Raw genomic sequence first — 15,613 nt, forward strand, 5'->3', positions numbered from 1 at the left:
ATCCGTGGAAAAATTGACTTTCGCAAAACCGATCCCTGGTGCCAAAAAGGTTGGGGACTGCTGGTCTAGAGATATTTATTACTTAAACACTTAATTCTCCGTATGTCCACAAGCAACCTAATGTACCAGAAAGAACATGAGCTTTATCCAAAAGACCCAGCTGAAATCATGGGGGCTTCATATTATACCTCTTTGAGCCTGAGCAAATAATTGTTAAGCAAAATCTTCTTTATCTGTAAAATTAGAATGAGGTGTACTTAGAATTGTGGGGAAAACTGAGGGCATGTGTATAAAAGAATCTAGCACTGTTTTTTGGAGCCTCTTTCTTTGAAGTATCAAAGTCCCAGAGGTCTTGTCTGATGCCATCATGTATTGCCTCAGTGATTTGTTCCCTGGGAACCTTCTGGAAACTATTCACTACAGTAACCATTTTAGGATACCAGAGGCATCCTTTAAGTAAGTGATTATTTTGGAAGCTTAAATAGTAGAATTAAAGAGTTGGTTTATTTTTCTGAACTCCAAGGATTTAATTCCCAGGAATAGGTTGGATAATAAGAGAATCTGGAATAATTCTTTCTGTTGCCAAAGCCAGAGTGAAATATTTTCTAAAAGAAGAAACAAATTCCCCATGACTTCAAATACTGTTAATCAGTAATGTGTGTTTGTTGGTTTGTTTCTTTAATGATTGTCTAATGATGTCCTGTCAGCATCCCCAGGGAAAGTTGTATATACTTTGGGATTTTTGACACTCTGCCACTGGTTTTCTGCTGTTCAGAAGTGACATAAGTAATTGCAGTTCTACTCTGCCTTGTGTGCCTGTCTTTACTTTCAGTAAATATTGGAAAAATACATGAAATCGTTCCTACTCATTCTACTCATCCTGCTAGTCACCCCCATCATCCTGATGCCGACGTTCACTCTAGACAGTCATGACTCAGCAAACAAATATATAGTTATTTTCACGGGAGAAACATACTAAATATATTAAATATTAACAAATAAAATCCTCTTTGCCATTTGAAGAAAAATAGGACTGGCTATGAGAATGATGGTGAGGACCTAGCCCACGCCTGTGTGGTGTGTTTAAGAGAAGGGGAAGGCTGGGGTTATTTATTGTGATTACATATAAGGAAGAAATCCTCCTCATGCCTTTTCTTCTGTGATAACTACCATTAACAGAAGTATTTCTATATGTTTATGTAGATCATTTCACATCCCTCACAGTGTAATCAGAGTTATGAACCTGGTAAATGTCTGTCCATAGGCTTTTCTGTGTTCATATGGTTATATATACATGTGTTTATGAATGCATAGATATATTTCACCAAGATACACTTTTATGGAGATAGATGTTCACAAAAATGGGATCATATTTTGACTTCTAATAGCATTGTTTATTTTTGTCTGTTTTGAACTTTATATAAATGGAATCATACAGTCTTTTGTTTGGAACTTTTATAATCCTTAGGTTTATTCCTAAGTATTTGATATTTTTATTGCCAAAATAAATCTATCTTTAAATTTCCTTTGTTGTGAAATAGAGAAATATATTTGACTTTTGTATACAACTTTGCATTCAGCAGCCTTGTTAAACCTGTTTTATGTATGCATGTAAGACAGAACTGGGTTTGATTCTGGCTCTGCCACTTGCTGTGAGACCTTGGGCAGGTTACTTAACCTCTCTGCACATTTCATCTATCAAGTGGAAATAATAGTCTGACCTTAACTCATGGCCATATGAGGTACAGAATATCTGAATTACTTAGAACAATACCTGACACATTGTAATCTTCCTGTAAGGATTAGTTGTATTTTTTTAAGCTATGCTTAATATCTTTTTTTGTCAGTCAGACACTTGTATACTGTGATGGGGGAGAGTAGAGTTAGGAGGGCCTCTGGTGACAATGCCACATCCTCTGCCCTGGGCCGAGTGGTCCTCTCCCAGGGCTCTGACCAGCCGTGGGACACGTGGATTTGACTCAGTCTGAACCTGCACCCCGAAAAAGTGATAGGAGCCCATGGGTGGTAGGGGAAGAGTAGGAGAAGTTTAAATAGTTTGAAAATCACTCTGATTTGAATTACATGCTTAATTGGGATGAGGATATTTGTCTAACAAATGAAGAAAACAAAATATTTAACAGTAAGCTTGGTTTATTAGTCATTTAGCCATAAATATTCCTCGTTTGCTACCATTAAGGATATTATAATAAATGTAGATTCTGTAAGTAATTCCTAAGAGATCTAAAGTACTTTAAGCAATTAGCATTAAAGAAATAAGGGTTGGCATTGCAAAGAATGGTCCTCATACATATATGATAGAGTTACTGGGTGATCAGTTACATCGCTCCATTGTTCCTTTCCACTTGTTTTTATAACTTCAGTATGCTTTTGGAAACTTGACAAGTAGTGTCTGATTATAGATTTCCCCCCCTAGTGGTAGAGTTAGTAGTTATTTAGACATACTGCAATATTAGACAAATTATCACTGAATAATTATGGACTTGGAATTTGAACATGAATGGATTTTAGATTATTTAGTTGAATTCCTACTCCCATCTATCAGATGAATAAACAGAAGCCATTTCACCATAAAGGTGAAACGATTTGCCCAAGATCGTTGGTATCAAACTAACTCTCACAATAAATGTTTTAATTTCTAATTCAGTACTCTTTTTTTTTTTGCTACAGTAACATTTATCAGAATTATAACAAATTGTGAACCTTATAGTCCTTTTATTTAAAAAAAATTTTTTTAACATCTTTATTGGAGTATAATTGCTTTACAATGGTTAGTTTCTGCTGTATCACAAAGTGAATCAGCTATACGTATACATATATCCCCATATCTCTTCCCTCTTGCGTCTCCCTCCCACCCTCCCTATCCACCCCTCTAGGTGGTCACAGAGCACCGAGCTGATCTCCCTGTGCTGTGCGGCTGCTTCCCACTAGCTATCTCTTTTACGTTTGGGAGTGTATATAGATCCATGCCACTCTCTCACTTCATCCCAGCTTACCCTTCCCCCTCCCCGTGTCCTCAAGTCCATTCTCTACATCTGCGTCTTTATTCCTGTCCTGCCCCTAGGTTCATCAGAACCATTTTTTTTTTTAGATTCCATATATATGTGTTAGCATACGGTATTTGTGTTTCTCTTTCTACAATGAAGTATCACCTCACACCAGTCAGAATGGCCATCATCAAAAAATCTTACAGTCCTTTTAATATTACTTTCCTCATATTTTAATAGCACAGGAATGAAGTATTTCCCATGGGAAGGTCTTTCGTGTTACCTACATACCACTTTTACATCGTTCCCACACTTTTCAGGTCTCTAATGCAAGATCCTTGAATTCTGACCTTGGTTTTGGGAGATATTTTTACATCCTTTCTTGAGCTTCCTAATGAGATATCATACTAACTGTGTATTCCAGAAAGATTGGATGCTCCCCACCACTAAGAGTTTAATCCTGTCAAACGTTGTTTGAGTCGACTAGCTGCTGCCATAAATATAGGCTGTATACGAAACAGTCTTCAGGTATACTGAGCTTGCTGACAGACTGTGGATAAAGAAGATTCTCTTATGAACGTTTTGTTTGTACTTTTATGATACTTACAGTCAATATCATTTAAATGACAAATGTATGTAGTATAGATGTGTTTATGATTTTTACATTACTCAAATGTAAGAAAAATTTCCAGTTTTGAGTTTGTCTCTGTTTTTATCATTGGTTAAAATGCAAGATTTAGAATTTTGAATATGTCTTACTCTAATAGATGCCTGGAATACTTATTAAGAAATGATGCAAATCCAGGGATCCGGGACAAGCAAGGATACAATGCAGTTCATTATTCAGCTGCATATGGTCACCGTCTGTGTCTTCAGCTGGTAAGATTCCTGATTTCTTGTGGAAGGACCAATGTAAGTTTATATTCTAATAATGTAATGACAGTGAGAATAAATGAACCAAGAAACAAATGCCTTTTAACATTTTTAGAATCCCTATCCCTCCTAAATTCATACTTGCCTCACTAAGCTTTCTCTCATTCCCTTTTCCCTTTCACAGAGAAAGGAGGAAATTAGATCTCTGGAGAGGGCTCCCTTAGAGCCCCCCATGTCCAAGTAGCATTCACTGCCCCTGCCCCTTTAAATGTTTTCCAGAACATTTTAAAGAACTGTAACTGTGTCATATGTGAGAAATACATGTTCCTGTGAGAGGAAGCTTCCCCCTGTGTATTCAGGAATTCTGAAAGACCCAGTCTTCTGTCAGTCTTTCCTGACGAGGGAGACTCATCTTCTGCAAAGGAACTTTTTATTTCAACTGTGTTCTCATTCCTGAATGTATACACCATTCACCCCACTTTGCCAAACCAAAGGGAGAATAAAAGACAAGTTAAATGATTCTGAAGTGTGTAGCACATGCTTCACGTTAGAGGTTTCTTCATTTAGACCTACTTATAAATTATATTAACATTGGTTCCCTTAAAGGGGAAATAAAATTCAAGGAGGATGGGTATAAAAGATAGAAAAAAGAGGTTGACATACTTAATATAGCATTTAGAACCCTGCTACAGAAGTAATATTTCCTTAGTTTATTATGGTAGCTTTAGACTAAAATCTGAGACCCATGTGTATAGATTTGTGGTCTATTACATTGTACAATTGTTTATTTAAAAGACTTCATTTTTGGAGGCAAAGGAAGCACAAGTTCAGAATAGAATTTAACAAAGCCCTATGTAGGTAGAGACATGTAGTTAACATTTATCTCTTTACTGTATATGACTGCTCCCTCAACTAAGTATTTTTATTTTAAATTTTATTTCAGATTGCAAGTGAAACTCCTTTAGATGTTGTAAGTATTAGTTAGTCCGTTTTCCCCCTAATACTGAGTATTTAAATATTTGTTCTCACTAGAGCTGGAGCCTGTCTTACACATTCCTGGGAACAAAGATAGTGACAGAAATCATGTTTGCAGGGGGAGGGAAGGTTCTTACTTGGTGGTAATTAAATGGCATTTCTCTCAGACTCTTAAGTTTATAGCCCTCTCTCAAAGCTCTTAGCATGTGGTCCTTACCACATTTTCAGGATAATCCATTCCATAAGGTTGCTGAATTTGGTTTTCATAATATAATGGTCTGGGATTTTTAAATTCATATTCAAGTATCAGTTTATACTCTAAAATGAATTTGAACTTGGGGGAGGGGGACCAGGAATAACTGCTGTGGTATGTCTAAAAGTACCATTTCTGACACTTAAAATTCTTTTCTTTCTCAGTTAATGGAAACCTCAGGAACAGACATGCTGAGTGATTCAGACAATAGAGCAACAATAAGCCCTTTACACTTGGCTGTGAGTATTGCCTTCACAGCCAGCTTGATGGCTGATTTACTGAAAATGTCTCATATCTGTTTGTGTTGACTCAGACTAGTACCCAGAACTTTTGGTCCGTATATGATGTTCATGGAGTTAAAACTGTAAGAACTTTCTTAACTCAGAGAATTCTTGAATGTACTTCTGTTTCGTTTGTTTGTTTGTCTTAAAAAAAAAAAGGGCGGGGGGGGGGCGGGGTTGGGGGGGGGGGGTTTGAGCTTCCCCCAAGGCCTACCCTAAGGAGAGAATATGCCTAAAAAAGGGCGGGGGGGGGGCGTGGTTGGGGGGAGGGGGTTTGAGCTTCCCCCAAGGCCTACCCTAAGGAGAGAATATGCCTGAGTGTGAATTTTAAAATGACCCACCCTAGTGGAATGGCTTCTGACTTCTTAAGCAGATGATATAAGAACTATAATTTCTGTGGTATTTCTAAAACTTTTTGCTTACTTTGTGATTTGGGGGTGCGAAGTTTGTGTTCACTGGTCCTTCACTTGCTCATGCTATAGAATTTAACTACCTGGTCTGTAATGTTCCTTCTAGCTTCAGATGCCACTGAATTTTTCCTCTTAATGTCCATCACTAAGAGGAGAAGATTAGAAGAGAGTGTGACAGTTCTTTAAGTCAAATATGGAAATGAATTACCTTAGGAAATTTCAACCAGAGCCCAATCTAGTTCTTTCTGCGCTGACAGAAGAATTTATCTTTGAAATAAAGCATGTTGTGGGGAGCTGGGGGACTTTGAGAATCAGGAGAATTGGGTACTGTCACTATTTGTGAGACCTCTGATTTTAAGTATAGTAAAATGCTTATAAGGGTCTCTACTTAGGTTAATGTGTATCACAAGTCCAATGATCCATTTAATTGTTTCTTCTCACATATACTATTATTTTTTATTTTAATATTCTCCTGGCATATTTTCTAACACTGACACATGTACACTGAATTTTCTGCTTTGTCTTTCTCCCCCTTTCTCCCCAGCAGTACTTCCTACCATGGTCTAAATAACTAAGAAGACATGCTGAAGCTTCCTTTTTCCTTGCCCTTTGGGTCTTTGGAAATACTATCTACTCTCCCAGACTTGCATAATAAATAAGTCATCTGGAAGTGCAAAGCTAGCATGGAGAAAATAGCTATTTTACTATGGGTGGCAAGAAATGACGTCTGAGCAGATGACTAGGCAGTTCTTCCTGCATCATTATCATCATTATAATAATAGCGCCTCATCTCTTGAACACTTACTAGGTGCCAGACTAAGCACTTTGCCAAGTTTTTGAATGCATTATCTCAAAAACTTCAGTTTTTTTAACTAGTTATTTTATTCCATGGCTATTGAGAATAGTGCTGTTATTAACATGGGTGTGCTAAATAGTGTTTTTAAGCTGAAGTGGAAACAATTTTGTGATTTCATAATTAGGCTCAATGAAATGTGATTATACCACCACTCTTGCATTTTGTACCCATCCCTAGGAGGTTTTTCAGAAATTACTGAAGTGATTTTTCTCCTTCCAAACTCTCCCAATCCAGGACGACTTGATGCAGTAAAAACACGCTGGCTTGAGGACTCAGGAAACTGGCCTTGGTCCTGCCTTCTCACATACTAGGCTTCTAAGCCTCTTGTCCCAGTCCAGTCAGAGCCATTGTGAGGGGAAGACTCCTGTGACAGATTACCCTGGCTCTAGCCGTCCTTATTTTCCCTCTGCTTCTTTTTATACCACCTTCTGCATATACTGTGCCTCTCACAGTTCATTTTTAATAGCATAATTTTGTTGACCTGGTATTGAGGAACAAGGTTAGATGTGATCCTCAGAGAGTAGAGCTCAGAGATCTCCAGTCACTTTAACCTTTGAGGGAGTCAGAAACATCAAGAGGTCAGTAAGGCCCAGAGCAGCTTCACCTCCAGCTGGTACTTTCTGACATTTCCCACGAGAAGTGGTTTTACAGCCCTTTGGTTCATTGTGGGGCCCTCTTTTTTTTTTTTTTTGTGGTACGCGGGCCTCTTCTGTTGCGGAGCCTCAGTGGCCATGGCTCACGGGCCCAGCCGCTCCGTGGCATGTGAGATCTTCCCGGACCGGGACACGAACCCGTGTCCCCTGCATCAGCAGGCAGACTCTCAACCACTGCGCCACCAGGGAAGCCCTGCAGGGCCCTCTTTCTAGCTGAGTATCTCTTTTTAGAAGCAGGTGACATTTAGCAAAATATGGTAGAATTTTATATTTTTCAATCCCCTAATGAAAAGTTCACATGTGATCATTTACAGTTTGCCTGTATGTGCTAAGCTGCAGGGCTGAAAGGTATCAGAAAATGACTTGTCCCTTAGCTAAAAGGGGTGGCATGAGTGAACCAGAGGAGACATTCCTTCCCCATCAGAACTGTGTCGTTATTGCCTTATGGCCTGCTCAGCATCTAGTCCAATAAGAGTAATAGATGTTCAGTTGACATGTTGGTTTTTGAAATGAATTCTCTGGAAAGCAGACTGTGTAAAGAAGGGGATTTCAGTCAGTCGGGTTTCAGACAAATCTCTCAATCTTCTTGCTCTGCTGTACTGCTAGGACAGTGCGTAGCACATGGCAGTTTTTCAAGCAGGGCTCAGCCTAAATATTTTTGAAAAGAAATGTTTATTTTTGAGATGGCACGTTATGGGGTGGAGTAGTCATTTTAATTTGAGAAATCAGAAGGCTCAAGTACTACCTGAACTTCAGTTGCAACTGTATCTATGATTTAAGTATAGTAACACTTTATCGGGGAGTGGGGGGGGGGGCACTGAACTGTGGCGAAGAACACAGGCTCTGGAATCATAGACTTAGAGTGAAAGCTTTCATTGAACCCATGTCACACATCATTGAATGTCTGCCATGAACGAGACATTGTATACTCGTGAAAAGATCACCTGTCATTTGAACTTTTATTATTTGTGGAATACCCATTCCCTAACACTGTAGCCTACTAATTGATTATTAGAAAAATTTGCCGGTAACTTTCTGAATTATCAATATAGAAGTTTTAGATTATTTCAAATATAATGATGTAAGACAAGTTTGCTTACTAACCTTTATGTTTTCTAGGGTTTCTAAGAAGTCAGCCTAAATATGTATTTTTTTAATTTATATTTTTATTTATTCCCAGGCCTATCATGGTCACCATCAAGCACTAGAAGTGTTAGTACAGTCTTTGTTAGATCTTGATGTGAGAAACAGTAGTGGAAGAACACCCTTGGACCTTGCAGCATTTAAGGGCCATGTAGAATGTGTGGATGTTCTCATTAATCAGGGAGCCTCAATCTTAGTCAAAGATTACATTTTGAAGAGAACACCTATACATGCAGCAGGTATGTCAAAGACTATGAATGATTTTATTTACCACTTTCCATCTAATGCTCTTCTTTTTCAATTTCTTGTATATTATACTCCTGGTAATTGTTTTAACAATTTTGACTTTAACAATTCTAATGATTCTACTCTCAGGGGAAAACCAACAGCAAGATTATAATCACTTTAAAAAATTATCTGCCTTAGAAATCGGATTTATATAATAGTCTAACTTCTGAAGTACTTTATCAACAACAACAAAAAAAATACAATTTTTTTTTTACTGCTTTTTGATGGAAATTCTTTTGGGTTGGTATGTGCTTTCATTTAATAACTGATAAACATTTTACTTACTGTACCAGGGTACTGCGTTAAACATTTAATCAGACAGGAATACAGAGTGCCTGCTATGCGAGAACTACTCCATGGAGTGTTTTGTGATGTTGTAGATGTGTGAAAATGCAAAACTACATAACAATGCCACTGTGATGACTCAGTACCCACTGTGTCACTAGCAGATGCAGCTTCACAACTCTCTACAGGAATTACTACAAGGCAGTATTAATTTTAAATAATGAATTCAAGACTGGTATATGTGAAGAAATCCTAGCCAAGTATTTGTCTCATCCCCAATAGGCCATCTTCGTATGATTAGATTCATTTCACTTAGTCTGTTTTTATAGGGTGATCCTTAAAGTGGATCCATTTGAATGTAGGTCTGGGTCTTTGCTTCAGGTCATTTGGCAAGCTTGCATTTTAAAAGACTATAGGTAACACCCACTGTTGCTCCAGAGCAGCCTTTCAGAAACTATCAGATAATCAAGCAGGGCTCAAAGAAAAAAATTTTAATAATGGATTAAAAGTTCAAATAAGGATATGTATATAAACTGCTATATGGTTAAAAATAAGAAGTCAAAATGCTATCATTTTCTGTTACCTTATTCTGAAAAAGAGTGACGTTGTATATTATTCTGCAACTTGAAAAATTATATTGTAAGCACATTATTTGCAGAGCTAATTTAAAGCTTTCATGGAGTGTTTGCACTCTTAATAGATAAATATTGAACCAAGACACTAGTAAGTCCCTCAGAAGTGGCTGACCAATGCCATATAATTCATAAGTCCTACCCACTGAAAGAGTTACAAGTTACTGTTAGCACCCACCTCTTCAATAAATGCAGGCCTTCGTTAGAACCAGGATGCCTTTCAAATTTGGAGACCTGCTGGGGAGCATCTTACTCTTAAATCATGGAAAGGAAGGACATTGGTTCTGGCTGTGAGCCAGTCCTTTCCCACAGGGATCCTATGCCTGATGCTTTGGATGTTGAGCTTAGACAATACGAACACTCTTCAGTAGCTGCTGTGTACTGAGTATCCATGAATCCAGTTTAAAAAAAAAATGATGGGCCAAACAGAATTTCCTTGAAGTATCCCCAAGGATCACATCTAAAATCAGGAAAGAAGGAGGACTTTCACTATCAGGAATAAAAATATTTCCCAGACATCCTCCAGACTTCTTAACATCTCAGTGCGCAGAACTTGAAACCAGTCATTGGCAAAGGAGAATGGGGTTGATGTGATTGACTTGTCTGATCATGATTTCATCCCTTGGCTGGAGGCAGGCTGTCCTTCCTGACCACATTGGCACCACCAGAGAGCTAAATAAAATGAGCATTTTCTTTCTTGCCTGTTAAGTTCAATGAATATTCCAAAATTATATCTAGCAAATGTGGTTTAAGATGGACATTTTCTATTTTATCATTTTATAGATATATAATTGCTGAAATTTTTGAATATCACTTTACAGCAACAAATGGTCATTCGGAATGCTTACGGCTACTAATAGGAAATGCAGAACCACAGAATGCAGTAGATATTCAAGATGGAAATGGGCAGTAAGTTTTACTAATTTTTAAATTAGTTTTAGGATGTTTGTTAATCTTCATACCTTTGCCCCCCTATTTTAGTAAGTCTGTCATAGTGTGTAACTGAGTAACATCAAATACAGTTTTTTAAGTATACTTTAAAGTTGCATCACAGAAAGACATGTTTAGAAGGCAGGACAACACAGTGTATTTTCATGGATGAAGTCTCGGTGGTGACGGAGCTGCTCCTGTTGTTACCCAGGACTCCTCTGATGCTGTCTGTGCTCAACGGGCACACGGACTGTGTCTACTCACTGCTGAACAAAGGAGCAAATGTAGATGCCAAAGATAAATGGGGAAGGACGGCACTGCACAGAGGGGTAAGCAGAAGTGTTCTCGCTTCCTTTCTGAAAGTTTTTATGACCTCATTTTACCTAAAACTGAACTAGGCTGTGTTTATATTTTTCTTCATTTAATTTTTACCAAATAATCTTTACTGTTTCTTTCACTTAGTTTTTGAACTCTAATTTTTAACAACCACAAAACACAACTTAATCCAGAGAAGAATAATGTTGGAACAGAATTTTAAAATCTTAGGGGGCTTCCCTGGTGGCACCGTGGTTGGGAATCGCCTGCCAGTGCGGGGGTCACGGGTTTGAGGCCTGGTCCGGGAGGATCCCACGTGCTGCAGATCAGCTAATCCCATGCGCCACAACTGCTGAGCCTGCACTCTAGAGCCCACGAGCCACAAATACTGAGCCTGTGTGCCGCGGCTGCTGGGGCCTGGGTGCCTGGGGCCTGTTTTCCGCAATGAGAAGCCTGCGCACCGCAGCAAGGAGTGGCCCCTGCTCACCGTGGCTGGAGGGAGCCTGCGCACAGCGACGACCCAGCGCAGCCAAAAATTCATTAATTAATTTTTTTAAAAAAAAGAATTTTTATAACCCTAAAGCCTTGAGTAGAATTGATGTCAGTTTTACTTTTTTCCATTATCACAACTATTTTCTTATACATTTTTGTCTTAATTTTTTCACCTTTGAAATATTTTTTTTGTTGAACCAGAAGTCCCATTATTCCTGGTTTTCATATTTACTTTTATTTTGACAAGGTCACTGCTTTAAATTTTTAAGCCACTTTGAGTAAAAATACTGGGTTACTCAAAATATGATAAATGCCTTGATTGGTGGGAGGACATGGGGAATATGGACTTTAAAATTCGTAATTAGCTGTAATTGGCATGGAGTGCCCAACATAGTGTATTCAGCTACATGCAAATAATTTTTCTTTCAGGCAGTCACAGGCCATGAAGAGTGTGTAGATGCATTGCTTCAACATGGTGCTAAGTGCTTATTACGAGATAGCAGGGGCCGGACACCAATACACTTGTCAGCTGCCTGTGGACACATTGGTGTTCTCGGAGCTCTTCTGCAGTCAGCAGCATCTATGGATGCAAATCCAGCCATGGCGGACAATCATGGATACACGGCGCTTCACTGGGCTTGCTACAACGGTTAAGTACACAGACACAGACCCACGTTACCTGCCCGTTATGTACCACAGAGAGACAACTAACTAACACATTCTGACTTTCATGAGAATGATATATTAAGAATAACCTACCATGTAGTTATAGCTTACTCCAGTGCCTTGTCATGCTAAAGCCAAGATGCTGGTTGTCACAGATGTTTTGAGATAAGCAGTCACTAAGTTTAAAAGTTTTTTAGACTTTTGCTTCAATAAGTATTTTGCATTTTTAAGATACTTTTATAATATTAATTACTTTTATAACATTATTAATATTATTTGTTATTAATATACTTTTATAATATTATTTCCAATGTCTTATATAGTTATGCTTGTATTTTTATTATATTTTTCTTTCTAAATGTACTTGTTATTAGGGAAAAAATGACAAAGGTAAGAGAAACAGTGAAAATGTATCATATTCTAGACTGAAATCTGTGTATGTTTTCTGAGCACGTTGCAAGTTAAGATCCTTATATCAACAGTAACATGTATGTTCAACATTTTAAGGGAATAAAATCCTGGTAGAATAAATCACGGAAGTAGAAACTAGAAACTTGGACACTTTTGTGGTTAAGTGAACTTGGCTGCATGATTATAACAGACTTACGTTTAGCTTCCTGGAGACTAACCGTCACAGTCCTTTTACAGGTAGACTCATTAAAGGTCAATCAGGGAAGTATAAAGCTATTTTTAAAGGATAGATGTGAAAAATGGGATTTGGCTTTTGAAATGTCACTAAAATAATGTAGTAACAGAGCATATTGAAGATTTGATCATCTTAGAAAACATTTGGGTACGTTATATGCAGTGTAAAACATCAGTCCTGCCTAAGTGTATGCTTAGGGTTTTATCAGGGATATGAGGGGTTTTTTATTTGTTTTGAATTTCAGTGTAGCATTCAGGTTATTGTTAGTTGTAATAGCATATCTACAAAACTAGTTGACAGTTCTAACAACTTTCCCTCAAAATGTACAGAAAATAGAAATTGCCTCTTTATATAATATCCACTTGCTTAAAAAAATAAGCATAGTGGCTGTTATAAAATTCAGCTGACTGCGTTGCCAGAGAGGAGGTTTCTATCTTTCTGTAATATGCTTTTTGATGTGGTTCTTTTACTGGGAGCCATTTTGACAAATAATTGTTGAGTTGTGGTAAAAGAGAAATCTGAATCTTGCAAAATTATAGTTTAAACATTTTCATAAGCATTTTCTAGATAACAGTATTTTGATTTTCATTTTAATTCTTATATCAGAATTGAGAGCTCTATTCTTTTGCTCTGAGAAAGCTTTGATGTCTTCTTGAGGATTGACCTGTGGCTACATTTGGTCATTTTGCAACTCTGAGTACTGATGGGGCCATAGAAAACTTGAATAGTTAAATATATTGCTAATTCAAAAGCTTGGTTTAGTCAGTTTCATATTTTACTACCTCAGATCCTTAGCCAGAACAGTTTTGAAAACTATAAAACCTTTGGATTTCAACTCTTCTTCCTTTTTCAACTCACTGAAGTTGGTATTTAATGAATATAGCAAAGTTGTCCAAGATAAATCCTAAGTCAAAGAAGATACTGTATTTTGCCATTGAAATTGGTTTGTCTTTATAATGTAACTTGACATCTTACAAGTATAAGGAGAACCAAGCAGTAGGAAAACATCCACAGATAAAACTATTTTGAAACAGAGTTTTATTGGTGCTTTTTTTTTTTTTAAGTCAGTGAGAATTAACCATTGGAAAAATCACACAGTAAGGTAGTTTTCCTCAGGTAGAGCATTTAGTTGTAAAAATACTGCTGTAACTGTCCTTTGGAGAGTTGCTATTTATTATAACGTTCCTACCACGTCTTTCCGGAGAACACGGTTTTCCTAAAGTGAGTTTCTTACTCCATCACTGCTGAATTTAGACTCTCTGAGCACGTTGTGTACAAGACACAAAATTTTGCACAAACTACGTGCCTGGTTGCCATTTAAAGATCATAGCAGATGTGTCTAATTTCCAGACTGTAGCAAAATTGGTGATGATTCTGAATTGAGCTGGAAGGAATTAGATGTGTATTGGCTATATGTACAGAGACTGTACAGGCAGTGTAAAATTAATACCATATTTACAGCCAAAAGCCTATTTTATAATTTGGCATTCTGAGAGTAGAATATGTAAAATAGTTTTACTTTGACTAGTAATTATTGTATGGCTAAAAAAAAAATTGGAAGCACTCCAACAGGATAGAAAACAACCTTTCTCTCAAAATTAAAATGGAATGATGGCAAAGCTTTAGAAGAGAACTGGTTATACATACCCAACTTTAAAGTTCAGATTTCCAGTTTATGGAGTCATTCAATCACAGAACTAAGAATACTTCCATGATCTCATATGTTCCTTTTAAAAATGTATCAATTTTTACGAAGCTATAAGCATCTTCAGAATATCCCTCTAAAACATGAAGAGACCAGTTTTATCCTATATACTTTTATAAACCAGGACACAAAGTGAAGAATATTTCAGCTTGACATGACCCCAGTAATGACTGCTGAATCCAGAGCCCCGGGACTCCCTCTTGCCATCCACAGTCTACGCAGACAGTGATTCTCACATCTTTCAGTCTCAGGACCTGTGTCTTATAGCTGTTAGTATTTACTGTATTGGAAATTAGGACTGAGAAATTTAAGGATATTTATTAATTTATTTTAAAATAATAATAAATCCATTACATGTTAATATAAATAGCATTTTTATGAAAAACAACTATTTTTCAAAAAAATATTAGTAGAGTGGCACATTGCTTTGATGGCTTGTTAAAGAAAAGAATAATTTGCAGTATCACCCTGCAGCTCCCCAGACCACACCTTGAGAACTGCTATCCCAGGAAAATAGGAGACTCTCAAATCAATACTGGACAACTTTCCTTGGTTACTTCTTGGCCATGAGTTAACATTTGGAGAGGGAGAATTGAAGCAGGGTTTCCCACCCTCAGCATTGTTGACCTTTGAGGCCAGATAATCCTTCGTTGTGAGTGAGTGACTGTCCTGTGCATGCAAGAGGTTTAACAGCAGCCCCGGCTTCTACCCACTGAATGCCATAGCCCTTCCCTACCCCATCCCCAGCTGTGATAAGCAAAAATGTCTCTAGACATGGCCAAATATCCCCTGAGGGCTAAAATTGCCCCTGTTGAGAATCACTGGATGAAAGAACTGACAGATGATGGAACATGACCATAGGTTTCCTAAAACATATTTTCTTTTCCTGCTAAAAACAATTATAGGATAAAGATTAAGATGAACTATTGTTTGAGAATGTTAGAGTAATTAAAAAAGAAAAAGAGCATCACTTTGTTAGCCAGATGTTAAGCCATGGAAGTAAAGAGGCTGTTTAAGAATCTAATTTATTCCTAACGCACATCCCAAATGACTAACGAAATAAAAGCAGTGTATTAAAAGCATTAATACAGCAGTGAGGGTACTTTTACTAAAACGCTGGCTTTGAAAATTGGATTAAGAAAATCTGAGGTTTGAAAATCTCAGGTTTGAAAATCTGAGATTTTCCCGTTTTCAAAGTTGCTATT

General features: G+C 37.5%; 1 protein-coding gene across 3 annotated transcripts in view; it reads left to right on the plus strand.

Annotated features, from left to right (window-relative positions):
- The window catches only part of ANKRD28 (ankyrin repeat domain 28), a 124,743-nt gene that overhangs the window by 95,709 nt on the left and 13,421 nt on the right, over positions 1 to 15,613 (plus strand). For all 3 annotated transcript variants that reach the window (XM_007470628.1, XM_007470626.1, XM_007470627.1), the window contains exons 15-21: positions 3,773 to 3,884; positions 4,822 to 4,848; positions 5,271 to 5,345; positions 8,487 to 8,688; positions 10,476 to 10,563; positions 10,796 to 10,913; positions 11,821 to 12,040. In XM_007470628.1, the coding sequence (XP_007470690.1) occupies positions 3,773 to 3,884; positions 4,822 to 4,848; positions 5,271 to 5,345; positions 8,487 to 8,688; positions 10,476 to 10,563; positions 10,796 to 10,913; positions 11,821 to 12,040 (842 nt within the window). The remainder of the gene's footprint in view (positions 1 to 3,772; positions 3,885 to 4,821; positions 4,849 to 5,270; positions 5,346 to 8,486; positions 8,689 to 10,475; positions 10,564 to 10,795; positions 10,914 to 11,820; positions 12,041 to 15,613) is intronic.

Source organism: Lipotes vexillifer, unplaced genomic scaffold (genome assembly GCF_000442215.2).
Source record: "Lipotes vexillifer unplaced genomic scaffold, Lipotes_vexillifer_v1.1 scaffold418, whole genome shotgun sequence".
Taxonomy (NCBI): domain Eukaryota; kingdom Metazoa; phylum Chordata; class Mammalia; order Artiodactyla; family Lipotidae; genus Lipotes; species Lipotes vexillifer.